General features: G+C 37.8%; 1 protein-coding gene across 1 annotated transcript in view; it reads left to right on the top strand.

Annotated features, from left to right (window-relative positions):
* Positions 1–19,389, top strand: part of LOC131931735 (protein ITPRID2-like) — a 35,088-nt gene extending 15,699 nt beyond the window's left edge. Inside the window, exons 2-7 of the mRNA XM_059288569.1 lie at positions 15,038–15,156; positions 16,506–16,574; positions 17,382–17,418; positions 17,855–17,932; positions 18,147–18,394; positions 18,914–19,389. Coding sequence (XP_059144552.1) covers positions 15,051–15,156; positions 16,506–16,574; positions 17,382–17,418; positions 17,855–17,932; positions 18,147–18,394; positions 18,914–19,389 — 1,014 coding nt within the window. The 5' untranslated portion in view covers positions 15,038–15,050. The remainder of the gene's footprint in view (positions 1–15,037; positions 15,157–16,505; positions 16,575–17,381; positions 17,419–17,854; positions 17,933–18,146; positions 18,395–18,913) is intronic.
* Positions 19,390–19,856: the final 467 nt, after the last annotated feature.

The raw sequence follows: 19,856 nt of genomic DNA, 5'->3' as shown, positions 1-19,856 counted from the left end.
ACGACCGGCCAAAGTCTGAAAGGGCTCTTGATTTCGGCCTTTGGCCGGCCAGTCTGCAGACTGGCCATGGTGGACCGACCAAGTCCGAATTAGAAGATTATCTGGCTAGGGACGACCGGCCAAAGTCTGAATTAGAAGATCATGAGCAGATTTTTTTTTTACATACCGTAAGGATAATGAAATTAAGTCTTTATTGTTTATTCATTAAAGTAAACGACAGAAACATTCAGATTATTTTACTGTACTATAGTCTCAATGAATATTATCAATTGTTACATTGACGAGCATACAGTTGTTTTAGAATACCATGTTCCGTTCCTTGCTTGTAGAAAGCGCTATCGACGCTCATAACAACTGCAATGATGTTTCGGGGATCACCGCGACCTTCGTCAACAGCTGGTAATCGCATGCGAACATTATCTCCCGCTTCAGCTTCTTTAAAATTTGTATCTGATTTTATTAGCATCTAAGCACCTTGAGTTTGCAAGCTAGTTTGATCTGCTGACATGTTGTCCATGATTTTCTTGTTTTTGTGACATAATATGCAAGTACTGTTCCCTCCTTACCATTCGTCTGCTTTATTGACTATACCACATATTGCATGGACATCGTTGCCACAGGATCCACACGAATGCGAAAGTATTATTTGACATTGATCAGTTTAATATGTTTTAGCACTGTGCGTGTATTTAATATTTTATTCACGTTATGTGAAAGAGTTAAAACGGTGGCAGCTATAAAATAAATTTAAGTCTTTATATAAACGAACCCTACTCTATTACTTATAATAAGACATTGTTGTTTAATTTTATGGCTCCAAAATCTCTGTCTAAAGCAATGACGGACTGAGACACTACCACAAGCGTTATATTATGCATAGATAGGGAGAAAATAATGATTAGCTTTAAATATATATTATAATAATACACCACCATTTAAATAAATAGCCATAAGCTAGAACACGGGTTCCCAAACTGGGGGTCGCGACCCCCCTAGAGGTCGCCAAGGCCTTTCTGGTGGGGGGGGGGGGTCGCGAACTGGTAGACCAAACCATATCAATGGGAAAAAACGAAAATATTTAGAAAATCATCTGAAATACTGAGCCCCCTCCTCCCAAGTAGAGTTACCTGAAATAAACTCTAAATGCGACTTTTGTCATGAATGAGATTAGGTGTATGGTTTATGGATATGCCTATGACTTTATTTTGTATAAATTAAAGTACCGAGATAATAGACAGCACTATCAAACTAGCGCCCGTTGTATCCTTCCTCAACGGGCCATTTTTCTCGTCAACATAAGATTAACCTGAAGCTTCAGGGAGAATCAATGAGTATTATCTCTTTTCATGATTATCAAAGCTGCAAAATTGGCGAAGAAAAATTAAATCTTGGAAATATTGCTATGCTTGATGAGTATGATTGTGAGGTAAATACAAATTTGAAGAATCTGCATTGACACGTTACCAATTCTCTGCTTCCCTTGATTTTGCGAGTATTCCCAATGAATTACAAGATGGATTCTTAAATGTGCGGAATGATACCGCGTCAGATAAAAAAACTGCTCACACAATTTTCGTGTAGTATGCACCATTCATACCCAAACGTGAAATTGATTGCCTTTTGAGTTTTAGTTCCTTTTGTGTCTACATATCTTTGTGAGAATAGATTTTCAACACTTCTCTAATTAAAAACGAAACAAAGAAACAAATTAAATGCTGAGAATGACAAAACCTCATGAATGTTGAGGCTAGTTAATATCATGCAGTTTTACTCATCGTATTAAAACAGTCATCAAGAATAATTCATATTGAAAGTCTACTAGAAAATCTTATTTAAGTACTGATTGATTTCCTTACTAAATTCGACTTTTTAATTCTATGGGGGTCGCGGGTCATATGATTTTTATAAATGTTAGGGGTTCCTCGAGAAATATAGATTTCTTATATCTTACTTCTGACACCAAATGTTAGGGGGGTTTAAACCGAAGAGGTGATCTTATTCACTCATCCGTGCACCTTTGCGTGGTGACAAAGGGGTCTAATACGACCTGAGCAAAACTAATTAAAATCTATACAACACCAATATTAAACTAAAAATAAAACATAGTAAACACACATAATATGCATTTATTTATCTTTGTTTGACGTCACAAAGGTTTATATGTCAAAAGCAAAGACACAATACGAATAAGACCTGGCCAGTCTTTCATATTCAAGAAAACATCACTTGAATTTCTAATACAAGTCAAAAAGACAAAAATAATCAAACTTACATTTCAATGCAGAATTAGTCACCGTGGTAACTGACATTAATTCATAGAAAACACATATATAAGTGTGAATAGCAAATCTACATTTACACAACTCAGAATTCACACATGTCATATCCTCTAGTCCTAACTTAAATACTTGTACTGCTTATGTAATCTCAGAATCACACTTGTCAAAGTTATTCATCCTAGTCCTAATTTCACTTGTACTGCTATGTAATCTCAAAATCAAAAACGTAAATGTCATCGTCTCTAGTTCTATCTTTACTACTTGCACTGTTATGTAATCCCAGGATCACACGGGTAAATGTTATCATCACTAATTCTGATTCCACTAATCAAACATGGTTAAAGTCCATCTATGAATACTCATCAGTACTCACAACAATCTAGCTCGACACTCAAGCGGCAGGAAGATTTCCAGCCACTGAAATAAACATTGAGCCACTGGTACAAACATCGGGCCACAAAAATAATGGCCACTGGAACGAATAACATATCTACACGGCAGGAAGATTTCCAGCCACTGGAATAAAACATCTGGCCACTGGTACAACATCGGGCCACAAAGATAATGGCCACTGGAACGAAGAACATATCTACACGGCAGACGTTGGCCACTGGTACAACATTGGCCACATGTATAAACATAGGTCACATATGTAAATATCTGGAACGAAGCACATATGTACAGCAACAAAACATCGGCTGGGCCAATAATCCAGCCTTAGTGGCCAGCCTTAGTGGCCAGCCTTCAAGGCTGCCACCATCCGAGGCCTAGACCATGGTGTCTAGCCTATGTGTCTGTCAGAGAAAAAGAGCTATAGAACCCGAGTTGGGCTCCGTACCATCTCTCAACGTTCGAGATAACACCGGTCACTATGCGCCCATGCGTTGCACACCCGATAACTGACCGCTATAGATCTTCACGTTGTCTCAGGGCTAACGATCGTGTCATACACCGCTCGAGCTAACGCACGACCACGCGGTACTCCCGCCGCGTTTCACACCTGACAACTGACCACAACAGAGATCCTGAGTAATGATTCTACCGGGACGTCCAGCGGCATGCCCGAACTCAACTTTAGACATAAATCACCGCGGGTGTCTCCCATCATTACGTGTCACTCATGCACCTGCATAGAGCTCGCAGCCCTTAACGACCAGAGTGAGCCGATAACATTTTAATTAAATTTTAGATTTCCCTGGCCTGTTCATCCCCAATATCTTAGATAAACCCCTTGGGTTTCTGTAACTAGTCCTAGTCACCTAAACCCCTTTAATAAGCACCCAAGTTACCATTTTACTTAAAAATAAACAATATAATACCAGCCAACATGCTTCTTAAGAATCAACAATTTGGTACCAGCCAACACGCTTCCCCCGCAAAAATGATTGCGTCCCCGCAATCAACTTAACCATGGCAACTAATTGAGATAAACATTCTACCTTACTGTTCCCCTACTGACACAACACATACCTCTAATTTACAGTAAAGGCCACTGAAGGCAAAAAACATAAATGAGCATACTGAAATGTCTCAAAAATGAACATCTACTGAAATCAGGTATAAACACGTACTTATCTTTAAAGGGTAGTTAACCAAAATGGACAAATCACGCCTTACGACTACAAATAAATGGCCATCAATAAAGATAAATACCAGTCAGTCACACATAATTTTATACCACAAGGCCTGATAATGTACATCCAATACCAATATCAGCCAAGTCTTCCCAGTCATAAAATTACGTAACAGCATGTTTCATCTACAATAATTACTATTCAACGAATACCATAGTTGCCAATAATACGTTCAACACCATTAAAACTTACAAAGGTTGCATGTTAACTGGCTAGCCAAATTATTCTTTAAAAATGGTCTAAAAATAGTACTGTCAGTGCTAATAAAATGTGTTACATTAGCACAATGTGTTCATCAGGAACACACAAAAATAACAGTAATCACACAAAAATTCTTACAGTAAATTAAACGTATTTTACACGTTCCAAAAGTTAAAAATGCAAATAAAAAAGGCAATAACATAAAACATTATGCTGAGGTAAACCATTATATACTCAACATATTTAAAAACCAATTTTAAAAAATCTTAATTTAGTTTGCTCAAGCACGGATCCCACTCGTTGCTACCAAATGTTAGGGGTTCGTCGAGAAATAGTTTTCTCATATCCCACTTCTGACACCAAATGTTAGGGGGGTTTAAACCGAAGAGGTGATCTTATTCACTCATCCGTGCACCTTTGCGTGGTGACAAAGGGGTCTAATACGACCTGAGCAAAACTAATTAAAATCTATACAACACCAATATTAAACTAAAAATAAAACATAGTAAACACACATAATATGCATTTATTTATCTTTGTTTGACGTCACAAAGGTTTATATGTCAAAAGCAAAGACACAATACGAATAAGACCTGGCCAGTCTTTCATATTCAAGAAAACATCACTTGAATTTCTAATACAAGTCAAAAAGACAAAAATAATCAAACTTACATTTCAATGCAGAATTAGTCACCGTGGTAACTGACATTAATTCATAGAAAACACATATATAAGTGTGAATAGCAAATCTACATTTACACAACTCAGAATTCACACATGTCATATCCTCTAGTCCTAACTTAAATACTTGTACTGCTTATGTAATCTCAGAATCACACTTGTCAAAGTTATTCATCCTAGTCCTAATTTCACTTGTACTGCTATGTAATCTCAAAATCAAAAACGTAAATGTCATCGTCTCTAGTTCTATCTTTACTACTTGCACTGTTATGTAATCCCAGGATCACACGGGTAAATGTTATCATCACTAATTCTGATTCCACTAATCAAACATGGTTAAAGTCCATCTATGAATACTCATCAGTACTCACAACAATCTAGCTCGACACTCAAGCGGCAGGAAGATTTCCAGCCACTGAAATAAACATTGAGCCACTGGTACAAACATCGGGCCACAAAAATAATGGCCACTGGAACGAATAACATATCTACACGGCAGGAAGATTTCCAGCCACTGGAATAAAACATCTGGCCACTGGTACAACATCGGGCCACAAAGATAATGGCCACTGGAACGAAGAACATATCTACACGGCAGACGTTGGCCACTGGTACAACATTGGCCACATGTATAAACATAGGTCACATATGTAAATATCTGGAACGAAGCACATATGTACAGCAACAAAACATCGGCTGGGCCAATAATCCAGCCTTAGTGGCCAGCCTTAGTGGCCAGCCTTCAAGGCTGCCACCATCCGAGGCCTAGACCATGGTGTCTAGCCTATGTGTCTGTCAGAGAAAAAGAGCTATAGAACCCGAGTTGGGCTCCGTACCATCTCTCAACGTTCGAGATAACACCGGTCACTATGCGCCCATGCGTTGCACACCCGATAACTGACCGCTATAGATCTTCACGTTGTCTCAGGGCTAACGATCGTGTCATACACCGCTCGAGCTAACGCACGACCACGCGGTACTCCCGCCGCGTTTCACACCTGACAACTGACCACAACAGAGATCCTGAGTAATGATTCTACCGGGACGTCCAGCGGCATGCCCGAACTCAACTTTAGACATAAATCACCGCGGGTGTCTCCCATCATTACGTGTCACTCATGCACCTGCATAGAGCTCGCAGCCCTTAACGACCAGAGTGAGCCGATAACATTTTAATTAAATTTTAGATTTCCCTGGCCTGTTCATCCCCAATATCTTAGATTAACCCCTTGGGTTTCTGTAACTAGTCCTAGTCACCTAAACCCCTTTAATAAGCACCCAAGTTACCATTTTACTTAAAAATAAACAATATAATACCAGCCAACATGCTTCTTAAGAATCAACAATTTGGTACCAGCCAACATAAAAGGGGGTCGCCACTCGAAACAGTTTGGGAACCACTGAGCTAGAGAGAGTCTATAAAGAAAGCGGTATGATGTATTGAGTATTGAATACCTGTACTAAAATTTTTACCTGATTAGTAGGCAATAGGTCTGGTAAGTAGGTCACCAACCAGTTCTATGGCAGGTTTTATTGAGCCGTAGAACTGGTTGGTGACATACTTAGGGGTGGTCCATAAATGACATCACACCTCGTAGGGGGGTCCGTAATTTTGTGACGGTGTGTAATGAAGGGGATGGGGGGGGGGGGGGATTCAGATGGCGTGACGTAACTTTTTGCATTATAAAAAAAACAATGTTAGAAAACGAGTTTTAGCCGTTATTTCGCGTTTTAGAAAACGGTTTTAATAAATTGTAATAGGAATTGATCAAAATACTCTATGTTGACAGAGTTCTGACGAGATTTTGGAAAAATATCGATGTTTTAAGGAAAATTCAACAGAAATTTTGAGGGGGGTTGTAGGCTGAGGTCTTACGTCATTTTAGGGGGGGGGGTCTGGCTTTTTGTGACGACGTGTGACGGAGGGGAGGGGAGGTAAAAATCGTCAAAAAAAGCGTGACATCATTTATGGATGACCCCTTACCAGCCCTATTCTATCCAACTACTCCACACGCGTCATCACGTTCAATAGTGCGTCCTCACGTTCTATAGGCGCGCAATGGTTTTTAGTCATGTAAGTCTATTGTAAAAAAAAATTCATAAAAAACGTTTTAATAACAAACTTTTATGTAATAATGCACTAAAAAGGAGAAAATAAATTATTCTATTTAAATAACTATAGGCCTAAAGAAAAGCGTGGGTCTCTTCCTAAATATTAGTAAAGGCAGTAGCGTAGCTGAGGTAGATTGAAATACTGACAATAGAAACCATGCTGTTTGTATATAGAACTTTATTGGGCCTCAGCCACCATTATGGAACAGGAACAGGAAGTACAAGACAATAATACAAGGGGCATCACTCAAAAACAACATTATAAATATAATACTAATACAAGAAGAGTGAGTTCCCTTGACTTCACAATTCTCAATATATTACATCCCTTTACCCTTAGTAAACAACAACACATCTCTCAATAGAACAATTGATAGTATCCTAAAATCACCAAATATATTGCAACATGAACATGATATGATTTGAATCATTTGGTAGATTACATCCTTACAAACAAATGTAAAATATGCCACAACATAATTAAAATACAAAACAATGATGTCAAAGTCCTTTTGACCTTTAAAATCATAGGTCTAACTTATTTGGGACTTTGATTGTTCTGTTTGATTTGGTGACTCAAGATTCTGACCATCTGGATTCTCTATCTCAGGAGGTCTAGGATCTAAATCATTAATTCCAGAATTTACATTTTCTGACTCTAGACCACTTGGTTCACTCATATCAACAGAACTTGGTTGTGGAACAAACTGAGTTGGTGTGAACTGTTCAGATTTGGTGGGATTGACAGATTCACACTTATTATCTGCACAAGTTATTTTTAACTGGTCTGCATGTCTACGGACAATAAGTCCATCATTTGTTTTTACTTTATAAGACACAGGTCCTGTACATTGAATAATTTGACCTGGTATCCATTTTTCCCCTCTCCCATAATTTCTCAGATACACATCATCATTTACTCCAAATTCTCTTTCAATGGATGTTTTGTCATGATTTACTTTTTGTGTATGTTGATGTTGGGAAACAGACCTTTGAACAGTTGGATGTAGTAGGTCAAGATGAGTTTTAATTTTCCTACCACATAGCAAATCACATGGTGCAACACCTGTTGTTATATGAGGAGTTGTGCGGTATTTGGCTAAGAACCTGTTTACTCTTTCTCTGAGAGAAAACTTGTTACCGGTACTCATTTTTACCATTGCGGTTTTGAATATGCCTACCTCTCTTTCAGCCAAACCATTCCCAGCAGGGTGATAAGGTGATGTGGTTATATGCTCAATACCATTTGCTACACAAAACAGTTTAAACTCATGAGCAGTGAAACTAGGCCCATTATCTGAAACAATTTGATCAGGTAATCCATGGGTTGAAAATATTTCCTTAAGTTCTATAATGGTATCACTTGCAGTGATTGTGTTCATGATTTTAACTTCTAACCACTTAGAATGTGAATCAATAACGATTAAGAACATTTTGGTCATGAAGGGTCCTGCGAAATCTATATGTATACGTTTCCATGGTTCGATTGGCCAGTCCCAGTTTTGCAAAGGTGCTGTAGCTGGTTGATTTGAATGTTGTGCACAGCTTGAACAAAGCTTTACATATTTTTCAATATCAGCATCCATATGTGGCCACCAGAACCACGATCGTGCAAGACTCTTCATTTTGGAAGAACCAAGATGAGTATCATGTAAAGTTCTTAAAACTTCTTTTTGTAACATTTTAGGGATAATGACCCTTGACCCCCATAGTACACATCCATCTTCTAGACTTAACTCTGTTTTTTTTATTTTATATGGCCTTAAATCATCATTCACTGACTCTTCAGGCCAACCATTCTTACAGTACTCATATACTTTTATCAAGCACTCATCTTTTTGTGTTTCTCTCTTAACATCATTCACATTTATATTGGAGTTATCCATGATAGTGAAAAGAACAAATACATCTTCTGGTACATAACTAAGGCTTTGGTTTTTTAAAGGTAAACGACTAAGACTATCTGCACTATTCTCAGATCCAGGTTTGTATTTCAATTCATAATTGTATGCAGTTAGTGTGATAGCCCATCTTTGAATTCTTGGTGAGGCATGCTCAGGTAGGGGTTTGTTTTCCCCAAATAAACCTAGCAATGGTTTATGATCTGTAAAGATGGTGAACTCCCTACCAAACAGAAACTTATGAAATTTCTTAACACCAAAAATGATGCCTAAGCCTTCCATATCCAACTGAGAATAATTTTTCTCAGCCTGGTTCAAAGATCTACTGGCAAAAGCAATGGGTCTGTCACCCTTTTTATCTATGTGGGATAAGACTGCTCCTACACCATCTGGTGAAGCATCACATGTTAATATAAGTCTTTTCCCTGGGTCATAGTGAGTTAGTAAGGTGTCAGAAGACAAAGCTTCTTTTGCTGCATTAAAAGCAGCATCTTGTTGTATACCCCAGTGCCAAGTTGCATTTTTCTGTAGCAGCTTGTACAGTGGTGATAGTTTACCAGACAGATTCCCTATGAACTTCGCATAGTAATTTATCAAGCCCAAAAAAAAGCTCTTAGTTGTTGGGTATTTTCAGGTTTGGGTGCTTCTTTAATGGCTTTTGTTTTCTCGGGTTGAGGTCTGAGACCTTGCTTGCTCAAAATATAACCAAGAAAACTAATTTCTGTCAGCATGAATTGACATTTATCTTTGTTTATCTTTAACCCTTTTTCACCAACTATTTTCAAGACTTTATCAAGTGTTTTAAGATGTTCAGTGTCATTCTTACCAGTTATGTATACATTGTCAAAGTAAACACAAACATTTGGAATATCCTTAAAAATACTGTCCATGAAAGCCTAGAAAATTCCAGGGCTAGATGATATACCAAAACATAGTCTTTCATATTGGTAGAGTCCTTTATGTGTGTTTATTGTCGTATAGACTTTTGAATCTGGATGCAGTTCTAGTTGAGTGTAAGCATGACTAAAGTCTAATTCAGTGAATGTGTCTCCTCCTGCCAAATTCAAAGAAATTTCCTCAATGTTAGGAATAGGGTACTTATTTAGCTCTATTTGCTTATTCAGTGTAGCTTTATAGTCTCCACAAATTCTTACAGAACCATCCTTCTTTAACACTGGCACAATGGGCGTTGCCCAATCGGAATAGTCTACCTTCTTTATGATGCCATTAGATTCCAATCTACTTAGCTCATTTTCAATTTTATCCCTCATTGCATAAGGTGGAACTCTAGCTTTGCAGTATCTTGGATTTGTGTCTTTAATGCTTATCTTCACTGTCCTATCATTTAGTAATCCTGAATTACCAAAGACACCTTCATTTTCAGATATAACTTTATCTATTGAAGTAAAACTAGATTCTCTTGCTTTGTTTACTGAAAATATACTCTCCCAGTTTAACTTAAGATCAACTAACCAGTTCCTACCTAGTAATGGTGGTCCATTTCCTTCAACCACAAAAAGAGGAAGTTTAACACTTTGACCATTATAACTTACATGAACCATACACTCTCCTATCACTGGAACATTGTCACCTGTGTATGTTGTTAGGCACTTGTGACATGGTTGTAGAGGCACTGATCCTCCTGTGACAGCGTCAAAGTCTTTCTTTGCGATGACGGATAGAGATGATACAGTGTCAAGTTGGAAGATGATGCTCTTACCGTTGATATGAACTGGTACATTGATGGGAGCATGACTTATTGATTTAACAGAAAACAGGTTGAACTCCGGCTGCGAATCAGTTTGAGCATTTTCACTGGTAGAGTGGTTCATTGGTTGGGTTAGGTAGTCTTGGTGAGAGTTAACATAGTGCTGCCTTTGGTTGCGGTACTGTCCTGACTGGCTAGATTTAGCAACAGACGAAGACTTTGCAAAGCAGGCCTTGGCAATGTGACCTTGCTTACTGCACTTATAACAAGTTGCTGACTTGAACTTGCATCGATGAGATGCATGGGGACCGTTGCATCGATGACATTTTTGATAATTATTACTAGATTTAGATCTAGGATTCAAACTTGCAGGTTGTTTAGCATAAGTTGAAATGCTCTGATGGGGTTGGTGTTTGTTGACTAACCTGCTGTTTACTGCATGGATCCCTGAGGGTGCCAGAGATCTCGCCGCATCGGATGACTGCTGGAATGAAGTTGCAAGTTGTATTGCTTTTTGATCTAATGTTAGATCTGACTCGAGCAGCAACTTTCTTTGAACATCAGGGCTATTTACACCTGTCACAAACTTTTCACATAGTCTGTCAGACAGCGTGTCCCCGAATTCACAAAATTCACTTAAATGACGTAAAGCAGCGACATATTCTGATATTGACTCGTTTGGTTGACGAGTCCTACCGTCAAATCTAGCTCTACACAGGAACTTTGGTGGTACAGGCGCATGGTGGTCTGTTAGCAGTTTGCTCAGCTCGTTAAAGCTCTTGGTAGCTGGACTAGCTGGTGCGCATAAGTCCTTTAATAGCCTAAATTGTTGAGGCCCTATGACTGTAAACAAAACAGCTCTCTTTTTGGCTTCTATCGTCACGTCGTTAGCTTCAAGGTAAAAGCTTAACCTATCTAGATAATCATGAATGGTTTCATCATTCGAATCAAATTCTTTTATTTGGCCATACAGCGCCATTATCCTAGAAATACTTAGCCAATATGCTCTAGCAAACTTCTTTTTAAGTAAGCAGGTGCTCTTTCTAGTGGATTGATTTATCCTCGTCGCCAATTGAGGTAGATTGAAATCAGTGGCGTAGCGAGGTCGGGTGTCACCCGGTGCGGCACTTAATGGTGTCACCCCCTCAGAGGCGTAGCGACCCTTCCCGGGGACAAACTTTCAAATTTTCGATTTGCACCCCCCCCCCCCCCTCGAACTTTCGATTTGCACCCCCCCCCCCCTCGAACTTTCGATTTGCACCCCCCCTCAAGTTTTTCTCTATATATTTTGCTATTTTTTGCCTTGGTGTCACCCCCCTAAATGGTGTCACCCGGTGCGGTCCGCACCCCCGCCCCCCCCCCCCTCGCTACGCCCCTGATTGAAATACTGACAATAGAAACCATGCTGTTTGTATATAGAACTTTATTGGGCCTCAGCCACCATGATGGAACAGGAAGTACAAGACAATAATACAAGGGGCATCACTCAAAAACAACATTATAAATATAATACTAATACAAGAAGAGTGAGTTCCCTTGACTTCACAATTCTCAATATATTACAGTAGCGATGGGGGGGGGGGGGAGGGGGCCTTAGGGGGCGCCAAAATGGGTTGGAAAAATAAATTGAAAGGTTGAGGGGGTGCAAATCGAAAGTTTGAGAGGGTGCAAATCGAAATCTTGAGGGGGGGGGTTGCAAATCGAAAAGTTTGTCCACAGGCGCCGGGAAGGGTCGCTACGCCTCTGAGTAAAGGTATCCAATAGATACTAAAGTGACCCACGCTTTTCTTTATAGCTATTTAAATTAGTATAATTTATTTTCTCCTTTTTAGTGCATTATTACATATTACAAAGTTTTTTAATGCAATTTTTCTTCTTTTTAGTTCAGAATTTGTAAATCTATTTGCCTAAAAGCTTTTTATTTTAAACCTTTTTATGACCTAGAAATCTATGTAGTGTAGATCTAGATCTATTTAATCTAGTAGATCTATGTATGTAGCCTATTTTTTTTTAAATGTAGGCCTAGGCCTAATGTTTTAATTATATTAAAACTCTAGATCTAGATAATAGAGATCTAGATCTAGACCCAATGTATTAATGTAACAACAAACCTGTTATTGTATTTTAGTCACATTTGACCTGTAACCTATATTTATGCCGCGCCCACCCCACTTTCAGTGACTGTCAACCGGAGGTGGACGAAAAATGTCAGGATTTCTTCAGGACTTCGGGTCCTTATTTTCAGTGTAATCGAGTAGATCTAGAATCGAGATAGACTTCTAGATCTATCTTCTATCCTAGATCTAATCTAGTTTTGCTCTAATCAAATTAAACTTGATCTAGATCTAGATCTAGAAATTAGATTCTAGATCTAATCTGATTAGACTATAATTACCTAATAATTATTAATTAATAATTAGACTAATCATCTAGATCTAGATTCTAGTCTAGATTTCTAGACTCTTAGATTATAATTATAATTAGATCTATATCAAATTCTCTAGAATCTGTGGTAAGTGGTAAGTTAAATTTAATTCACCTTCAGTACGTACTACGTAACATAAGATTAAGATTCTATTAATCTATTATGATCTAGAAGATCTAGACTTTATTTTGTTGACTAGTTTAAGTAGGTAAAATCGGCTGAGGCTAGTGTAATGTGAAAAAAAGGTGACTCATTATTACTGATTTAATAAATTTTCGTAGGCCTATTTGATATTTATTTCACATTTTTGCAGGATTTTTAATTAATTAATTATTAACTTATTAAGTGAATTGAAAGTTACAAAAATGTTACGTTTCATTCATGTAGACTAGATCTAGATCTAGACTCTACCTGTTTTTAAACAATTACCTTTATTTTAGCAGCCTTCTAGGTCTAGATCTAGTTAGTTTTTTTTTCAGTAAAATTGGGTGTTGGGAAATTTTACCACCACCCGATACTTAAGCAGGGTGGTGGTAGGATGCGAAGCTATCTGCGAAAATTTTACAGTGACCGATTTACAGTGATATTTGATGCAGTCTTCATCAAAGACGTTTCGTTTACACTTTCACTAGACATTCTGATGATTTGTTTACTTCACAATCTTACGTGTCGACTAAAAATACCACCTTGTTCAAAAACGCCCGAAATACCACAGACGATAAATCAACTTATGTCTTTTGTATAGAACACCGCCACAAACATATATTGCATTGTTGCAAAGAAATTTTGCTTTATTACGTAGCAGAACTAACCCCGATGTAGCCTCAACCAACCGGCGGGTTGCATTGTTAAATATAAACTCAATAATAATATATATTTAATAGGTCAGGCCACATACCACACACGCTAGTGTTGTGCCGTAATACATTTAAACTAATAAACTAAAGAAATAAACTATCTCCCTTTATTTTCTTTAGCGATAATTAAATTAACTAATTAATTAAGTAATGAGATTACACACTTCTGATTAGGTGCAAAATTATTGGGATACTTTACTTAGAGTTACTTTACTTGAGTTACGCAAATAGGCTCTATTTATTATATCCCAAATTAGCCAGTTCCATAGCTAAAGAAACAAAAAAGATTTATATAAAATAATTAAGGCCTGAAATAGTTTAGTATAGAAACTCATTATTGGCACAGATTCTAGATCTAGATAGAGCTATATCTAGAATCTACGGCTGGCTTACGTAGTTTTTCTGTAGCTGTAGATAAATTCCTTGTATTCTTGAATTAGATGATCTGTGAAGCTAAAAAGCAAAGATTAATATCAAATATTTAAGGACTAAAATAGTTTAATAAAAAAAATCAAATAGTTGTTTTTTATAATGCGTTAAACTTTTGAATGGGCAACATGGTCTTCCATTGAAGTAAATGAATCAAGTGGCATCACTATAAAGTAATTGTTCTGAACTTTTATAATTAAAGTTTTGTTTCTACCAATCAATAAATTAATTAACTTCTTCGAATAAATTTGTATTTAACAGTTTGGTAAAAACTAATATTATTCTCTGCATAAATACATATATTAAAGTTCTACACATAGTGCATATGCTCTCATGTAACCAAACAGACAAACAAAAAATATACAAACATCTAAACAGCTTGAACTTTAGTAGTATATAGATTAGCAGCAGGGCCTAAAGATCTAGTAGGGCCCTATAATATTTATTTATTTATGGCATATGTTACAATATATAACAATTGTAACAGATAATTGGATGATAAATTACCATTGGTACAGACCAATTTGAAATACCCTGGAATTAACTTTATTTCAACTAGATCTACATGTTTAAGACAAATGTTTGTAATGTAAATATTACCTAGGCAAAATATTCATAGAAACAGTAATCACCTTTCCAAGAAAATAGAGTAGATCTAGTTTTTGTTAAGAAGTTTCCAATTGCATGTCTATTTAGTTGATTCTATTGGATGACAGTGTGTGTTGATTCTATTGGCTGACAGTGTGTGTTGATTCTATTGGCTGACAGTGTGTGTTGATTCTATTGGCTAAAAATGTAATGCACCAACAGGTGAAGCTGTAAAATGGAGGAAAAAGAAAGGAAATCAAGCACAGAGTGTGAAGCAGAGAATAAGCTTGGAGGTTTAATTGGTGTAGCTAGAATTCTGGGGACAAAAGCTAAAGGTCAAGGTAAGCATCTGTCACTGGCAATGCTGTTCAACAAAGCAAGTGATATCAATGTACAGAAATATATCAAGTGGTACTTGAATAAGATAAGCAGAGGAGCTTCACTTCATTCATTGCTCAACTCTTTCAGTCACTTGACTTACTTTTAACTTAATGGAATTTAACCACATAGAATTCAACTTTAATGCTCATTTTCCCCTCTTTTTTGCCATGCTTTTCTCATTTCATGCCGGTCAATAAACAACTGATCAAGGAGGTTTGTTTCTTCGTCCATTTTAGAATGTTGCTAAAATAATTATGGCAAGTGTAACAGCTCTGATGCACAATCAGTTGTAAATTTTAAGGGGTGTTTCTTTTACACAAACTGTTAAATCCGCTAATCCGGTTCCTCTTATCTCAAATTTTGCTTCAAAGCACATCAATGCTGGCTCTCATAAGCCATGTATGTTACTGTGTCATATGGCAAAGTAACATAAGGAAGATTTCCACTGTCTTTGGAGATAGGTTTAGGATTGTCCAGAGTTAGGATAATCTATTTGGCAATGTTTGAACTGTTGGATTAGGGTTAGGATTGTCCAGAGTTAAGATAATCTATTTGGCAATGTTTGAACTGTTGGATTAGGGTTAGGATTGTCCAGAGTTAAGATAATCTATTTGGCAATGTTTGAACTGTTGGATTAGGGTTAGGATTGTCCAGAGTTAAGATAATCTATTTGGCAATGTTTGAACTGTTGGATTAGGGTTAGGGTTGTCCAGAGTTAAGATAATCTATTTGGCAATGTTTGAACTGTTGGATTAGGGTTAGGATTGTCCAGAGTTAAGATAATCTATTTGGCAATGTTTGAACTGTTGGATTAGGGTTAGGGTTGTCCAGAGTTAAGATAATCTATTTGGCAATGTTTGAACTGTTGGATTAGGGTTAGGATTGTCCAGAGTTAAGATAATCTATTTGGCAATGTTTGAACTGTTGGATTAGGGTTAGGGTTGTCCAGAGTTAAGATAATCTATTTGGCAATGTTTGAACTGTTGGATTAGGGTTAGGGTTGTCCAGAGTTAAGATAATCTATTTGGCAATGTTTGAACTGTTGGATTAGGGTTAGGATTGTCCAGAGTTAAGATAATCTATTTGGCAATGTTTGAACTGTTGGATTAGGGTTAGGATTGTCCAGAGTTAAGATAATCTATTTGGCAATGTTTGAACTGTTGGATTAGGGTTAGGGTTGTCCAGAGTTAAGATAATTTATTTGGCAATGTTTGAACTGTTGGATTAGGGTTAGGGTTGTCCAGAGTTAAGATAATCTATTTGGCAATGTTTGAACTGCTGTTATTGAACTTATTGAATCCATCTCTAGGAGCTGCAGAGGCAGGGTTAAAAAAGAAATTAAAAGCTCAGGATGATGATCTCCCCTTGGGAAGTGAAGGTATTTATTGGTGAAAAGAAAAGGTCTAATTCTATTTTGATCTATGTGATGAGCTTTGAACATCACTATGCCAACTAATCTCATTACTTGAGCAAGTTTTATATTAACTTCTCTAATTTCTAGCAAACAGTCTTAGTTCTCTTAACTTTTCTATTTTCTAGCAAACAGTCTTAGTTCTCTTAACTTTTCTATTTTCTAGCAAACAGTCTTAGTTCTCTTAACTTTTCTATTTTCTAGCAAACAGTCTTAGTTCTTTTAACTTTTCTATTTTCTAGCAAACAGTCTTAGTTCTCTTAACTTTTCTATTTTCTAGCAAACAGTCTTAGTTCTTTTAACTTTTCTATTTTCTAGCAAACAGTCTTAGTTCTCTTAACTTTTCTATTTTCTAGCAAACAGTCTTAGTTCTTTTAACTTTTCTATTTTCTAGCAAACAGTCTTAGTTCTCTTAACTTTTCTATTTTCTAGCAAACAGTCTTAGTTCTCTTAACTTTTCTATTTTCTAGCAAACAGTCTTAGTTCTCTTAACTTTTCTATTTTCTAGCAAACAGTCTTAGTTCTTTTAACTTTTCTATTTTCTAGCAAACAGTCTTAGTTCTCTTAACTTTTCTATTTTCTAGCAAACAGTCTTAGTTCTCTTAACTTTTCTATTTTCTAGCAAACAGTCTTAGTTCTCTTAACTTTTCTATTTTCTAGCAAACAGTCTTAGTTCTCTTAACTTTTCTATTTTCTAGCAAACAGTCTTAGTTCTCTTAACTTTTCTATTTTCTAGCAAACAGTCTTAGTTCTCTTAACTTTTCTATTTTCTAGCAAACAGCCTTAGTTGTATCAAGAATGCAGAGCCCAGGTAGGAACAAGATTTTATAGTATACTAATCCTAATTCAGCTAGCCATGAACCCCCTGATTTAGATAACCAGCCATGAACCCCCTGATTTAGATAACCAGCCATGAACCCCCTGATTTAGATAACCAGCCATGAACCCCCTGATTTAGATAACCAGCCATGAACCCCCTGATTTAGATAACCAGCCATGAACCCCCTGATATAGATAACCAGCCATGAACCCCCTGATATAGATAACCAGCCATGAACCCACTGATAGATAACCAGCCATGAACCCCCTGATTTAGATAACCAGCCATGAACCCCCTAATTTAGATAACCAGCCATGAACCCCCTGATTTAGATAACCAGCCATGAACCCCCTGATTTAGATAACCAGCCATGAACCCCCTGATTTAGATAACCAGCCATGAATCCCCTGATGACTTGTACTTTCAGCCACACTGATCACAACAAAGTGTCCTGGCAAAGTTTCAGTTCAGACTTGTCTAACCACACATCTGCCTCTAGTGCAAGGTTAGCTGATATACTTTGGGTTAGGGTTGGCCATAGAAAGTTGGGTTTAGGGTTGGTCTTACAAAGTTGGGTTAGGGTTGGTCATAGAAAGTTGGGTTTAGGGTTGGTCATAGAATGTTGGGTTAGGGTTATATTTTCTGTATTATTTTGTGAGCATTAATGATTACAAGTGACTAGGGTTAGAAGTGAGAGCAATGTTATGTGACTGTTGCAGCCTGGACATGCTATTAAATGAAAGACAGATGGACCCAGAAGAAATGCTGCTACATCTGGGCTTTGGCATGGAGTCTCCTGCCCTCGGCCCCTCCCTAGCCAGGGTACCTGAGAGATTTTTGCAGCACCCCACACGAGCTGCTGGCATCATCTTACCTGGCTACCTGGAGCAGGCTACAGAGCTGGAGGATGTCCCACCAGCTCCAGCTGTTGAAGCAGCTCCTGCCCCAGCTGCCAAGACCAGACCAGGTTGGTTGTGTGGCTCTGTCTTCTGTCAGGCTTATCTCACCTATCTAGCTGAGAAAAATGTACCCTGCTATTTTGTACACACTAGCAAGCCTTGTCATCATCCTATCCTTTCTCAACCTAATTTCCTGCTCACTGATACACAGCTAGAACAATGTGATACACAGCTAGAACAATGTGATACACAGCTAGAACAATGTGATACAGTGGTAGAACAATGTGATACACAGCTAGAACAATGTGATACAGTGGTAGAACAATGTGATACACAGCTAGAACAATGTGATACACAGCTAGAACAATGTGATACACAGCTAGAACAATGTGATACACAGCTAGAACAATGTGATACACAGCTAGAACAATGTGATACACAGCTAGAACAATGTGATACACAGCTAGAACAATGTGATACAGTGGTAGAACAATGTGATACAGTGGTAGAAAAATGTGATACACAGCTAGAACAATGTGATATAGTGGTAGAACAATGTGATACACAGCTAGAACAATGTGATACAGTGGCAGAACAATATAATCCAAAGGTAGAACAATATGTTAGTATTGTTAGACTACCATTAATTGATGAACATGGAGATAAAACTGGATCAGCTCCACATATTGAGACCACAAGCAAATCTAATGAGACCACAAGCAAATCTAATGAGACCACAAGCAAATCTAATGGGACCACAAGCAAATCTAATGAGACCACAAGCAAATCTAATGAGACCACAAGCAAATCTAATGAGACCACAAGCAAATCTAATGAGACCACAAGCAAATCTAATGGGACCACAAGCAAATCTAATGAGACCACAAGCAAATCTAATGAGACCACAAGCAAATCTAATGAGACCACAAGCAAATCTAATGAGACCACAAGCAAATCTAATGGGAAGGAAAGATTTGCCACTTGGGAGAAATTTTCTCTATTTATAGCATCATCAGTTAGAGATGTGAGAGAGAGAGGCGCATCTTTCCTGAAGAACAAATAACTCAATCAGTGGGTCACTATGTCAGCCATTCTATCCAGTGGGTCAGTAGCTCAGCCATTCTTTCCAGTAGGTCAGCCATTCTATCCAGTGGGTCAGCCATTCTATCCAGTGGGTCAGCCATTCTATCCAGTAGGTCAGCCATTCTATCCAGTGGGTCAGCCATTCTATTCAGTAGGTCAGCCATTCTATCCAGTGGGTCAGCCATTCTTTCCAGTAGGTCAGCCATTCTATCCAGTGGGTCAGCCATTCTATCCAGTGGGTCAGCCATTCTTTCCAGTGGGTCAGCCATTCTATCCAGTGGGTCAGCCATTCTATCCAGTGGGTCAGCCATTCTATCCAGTGGGTCAGCCATTCTATCCAGTGGGTCAGCCATTCTTTCCAGTAGGTCAGCCATTCTATCCAGTGGGTCAGCCATTCTATCCAGTGGGTCAGCCATTCTATCCAGTTGGTCAGCCATTCTATCCAGT

The sequence above is a fragment of the Physella acuta genome, unplaced genomic scaffold, assembly GCF_028476545.2.
Source record: "Physella acuta isolate Inbredline_101_S28 unplaced genomic scaffold, ASM2847654v3 ptg002022l, whole genome shotgun sequence".
Classification (NCBI taxonomy): Eukaryota; Metazoa; Mollusca; class Gastropoda; family Physidae; genus Physella; species Physella acuta.
Note: the sequence above shows the minus strand (reverse complement) of the source record. Positions and strands in the feature narration are given on the sequence as shown.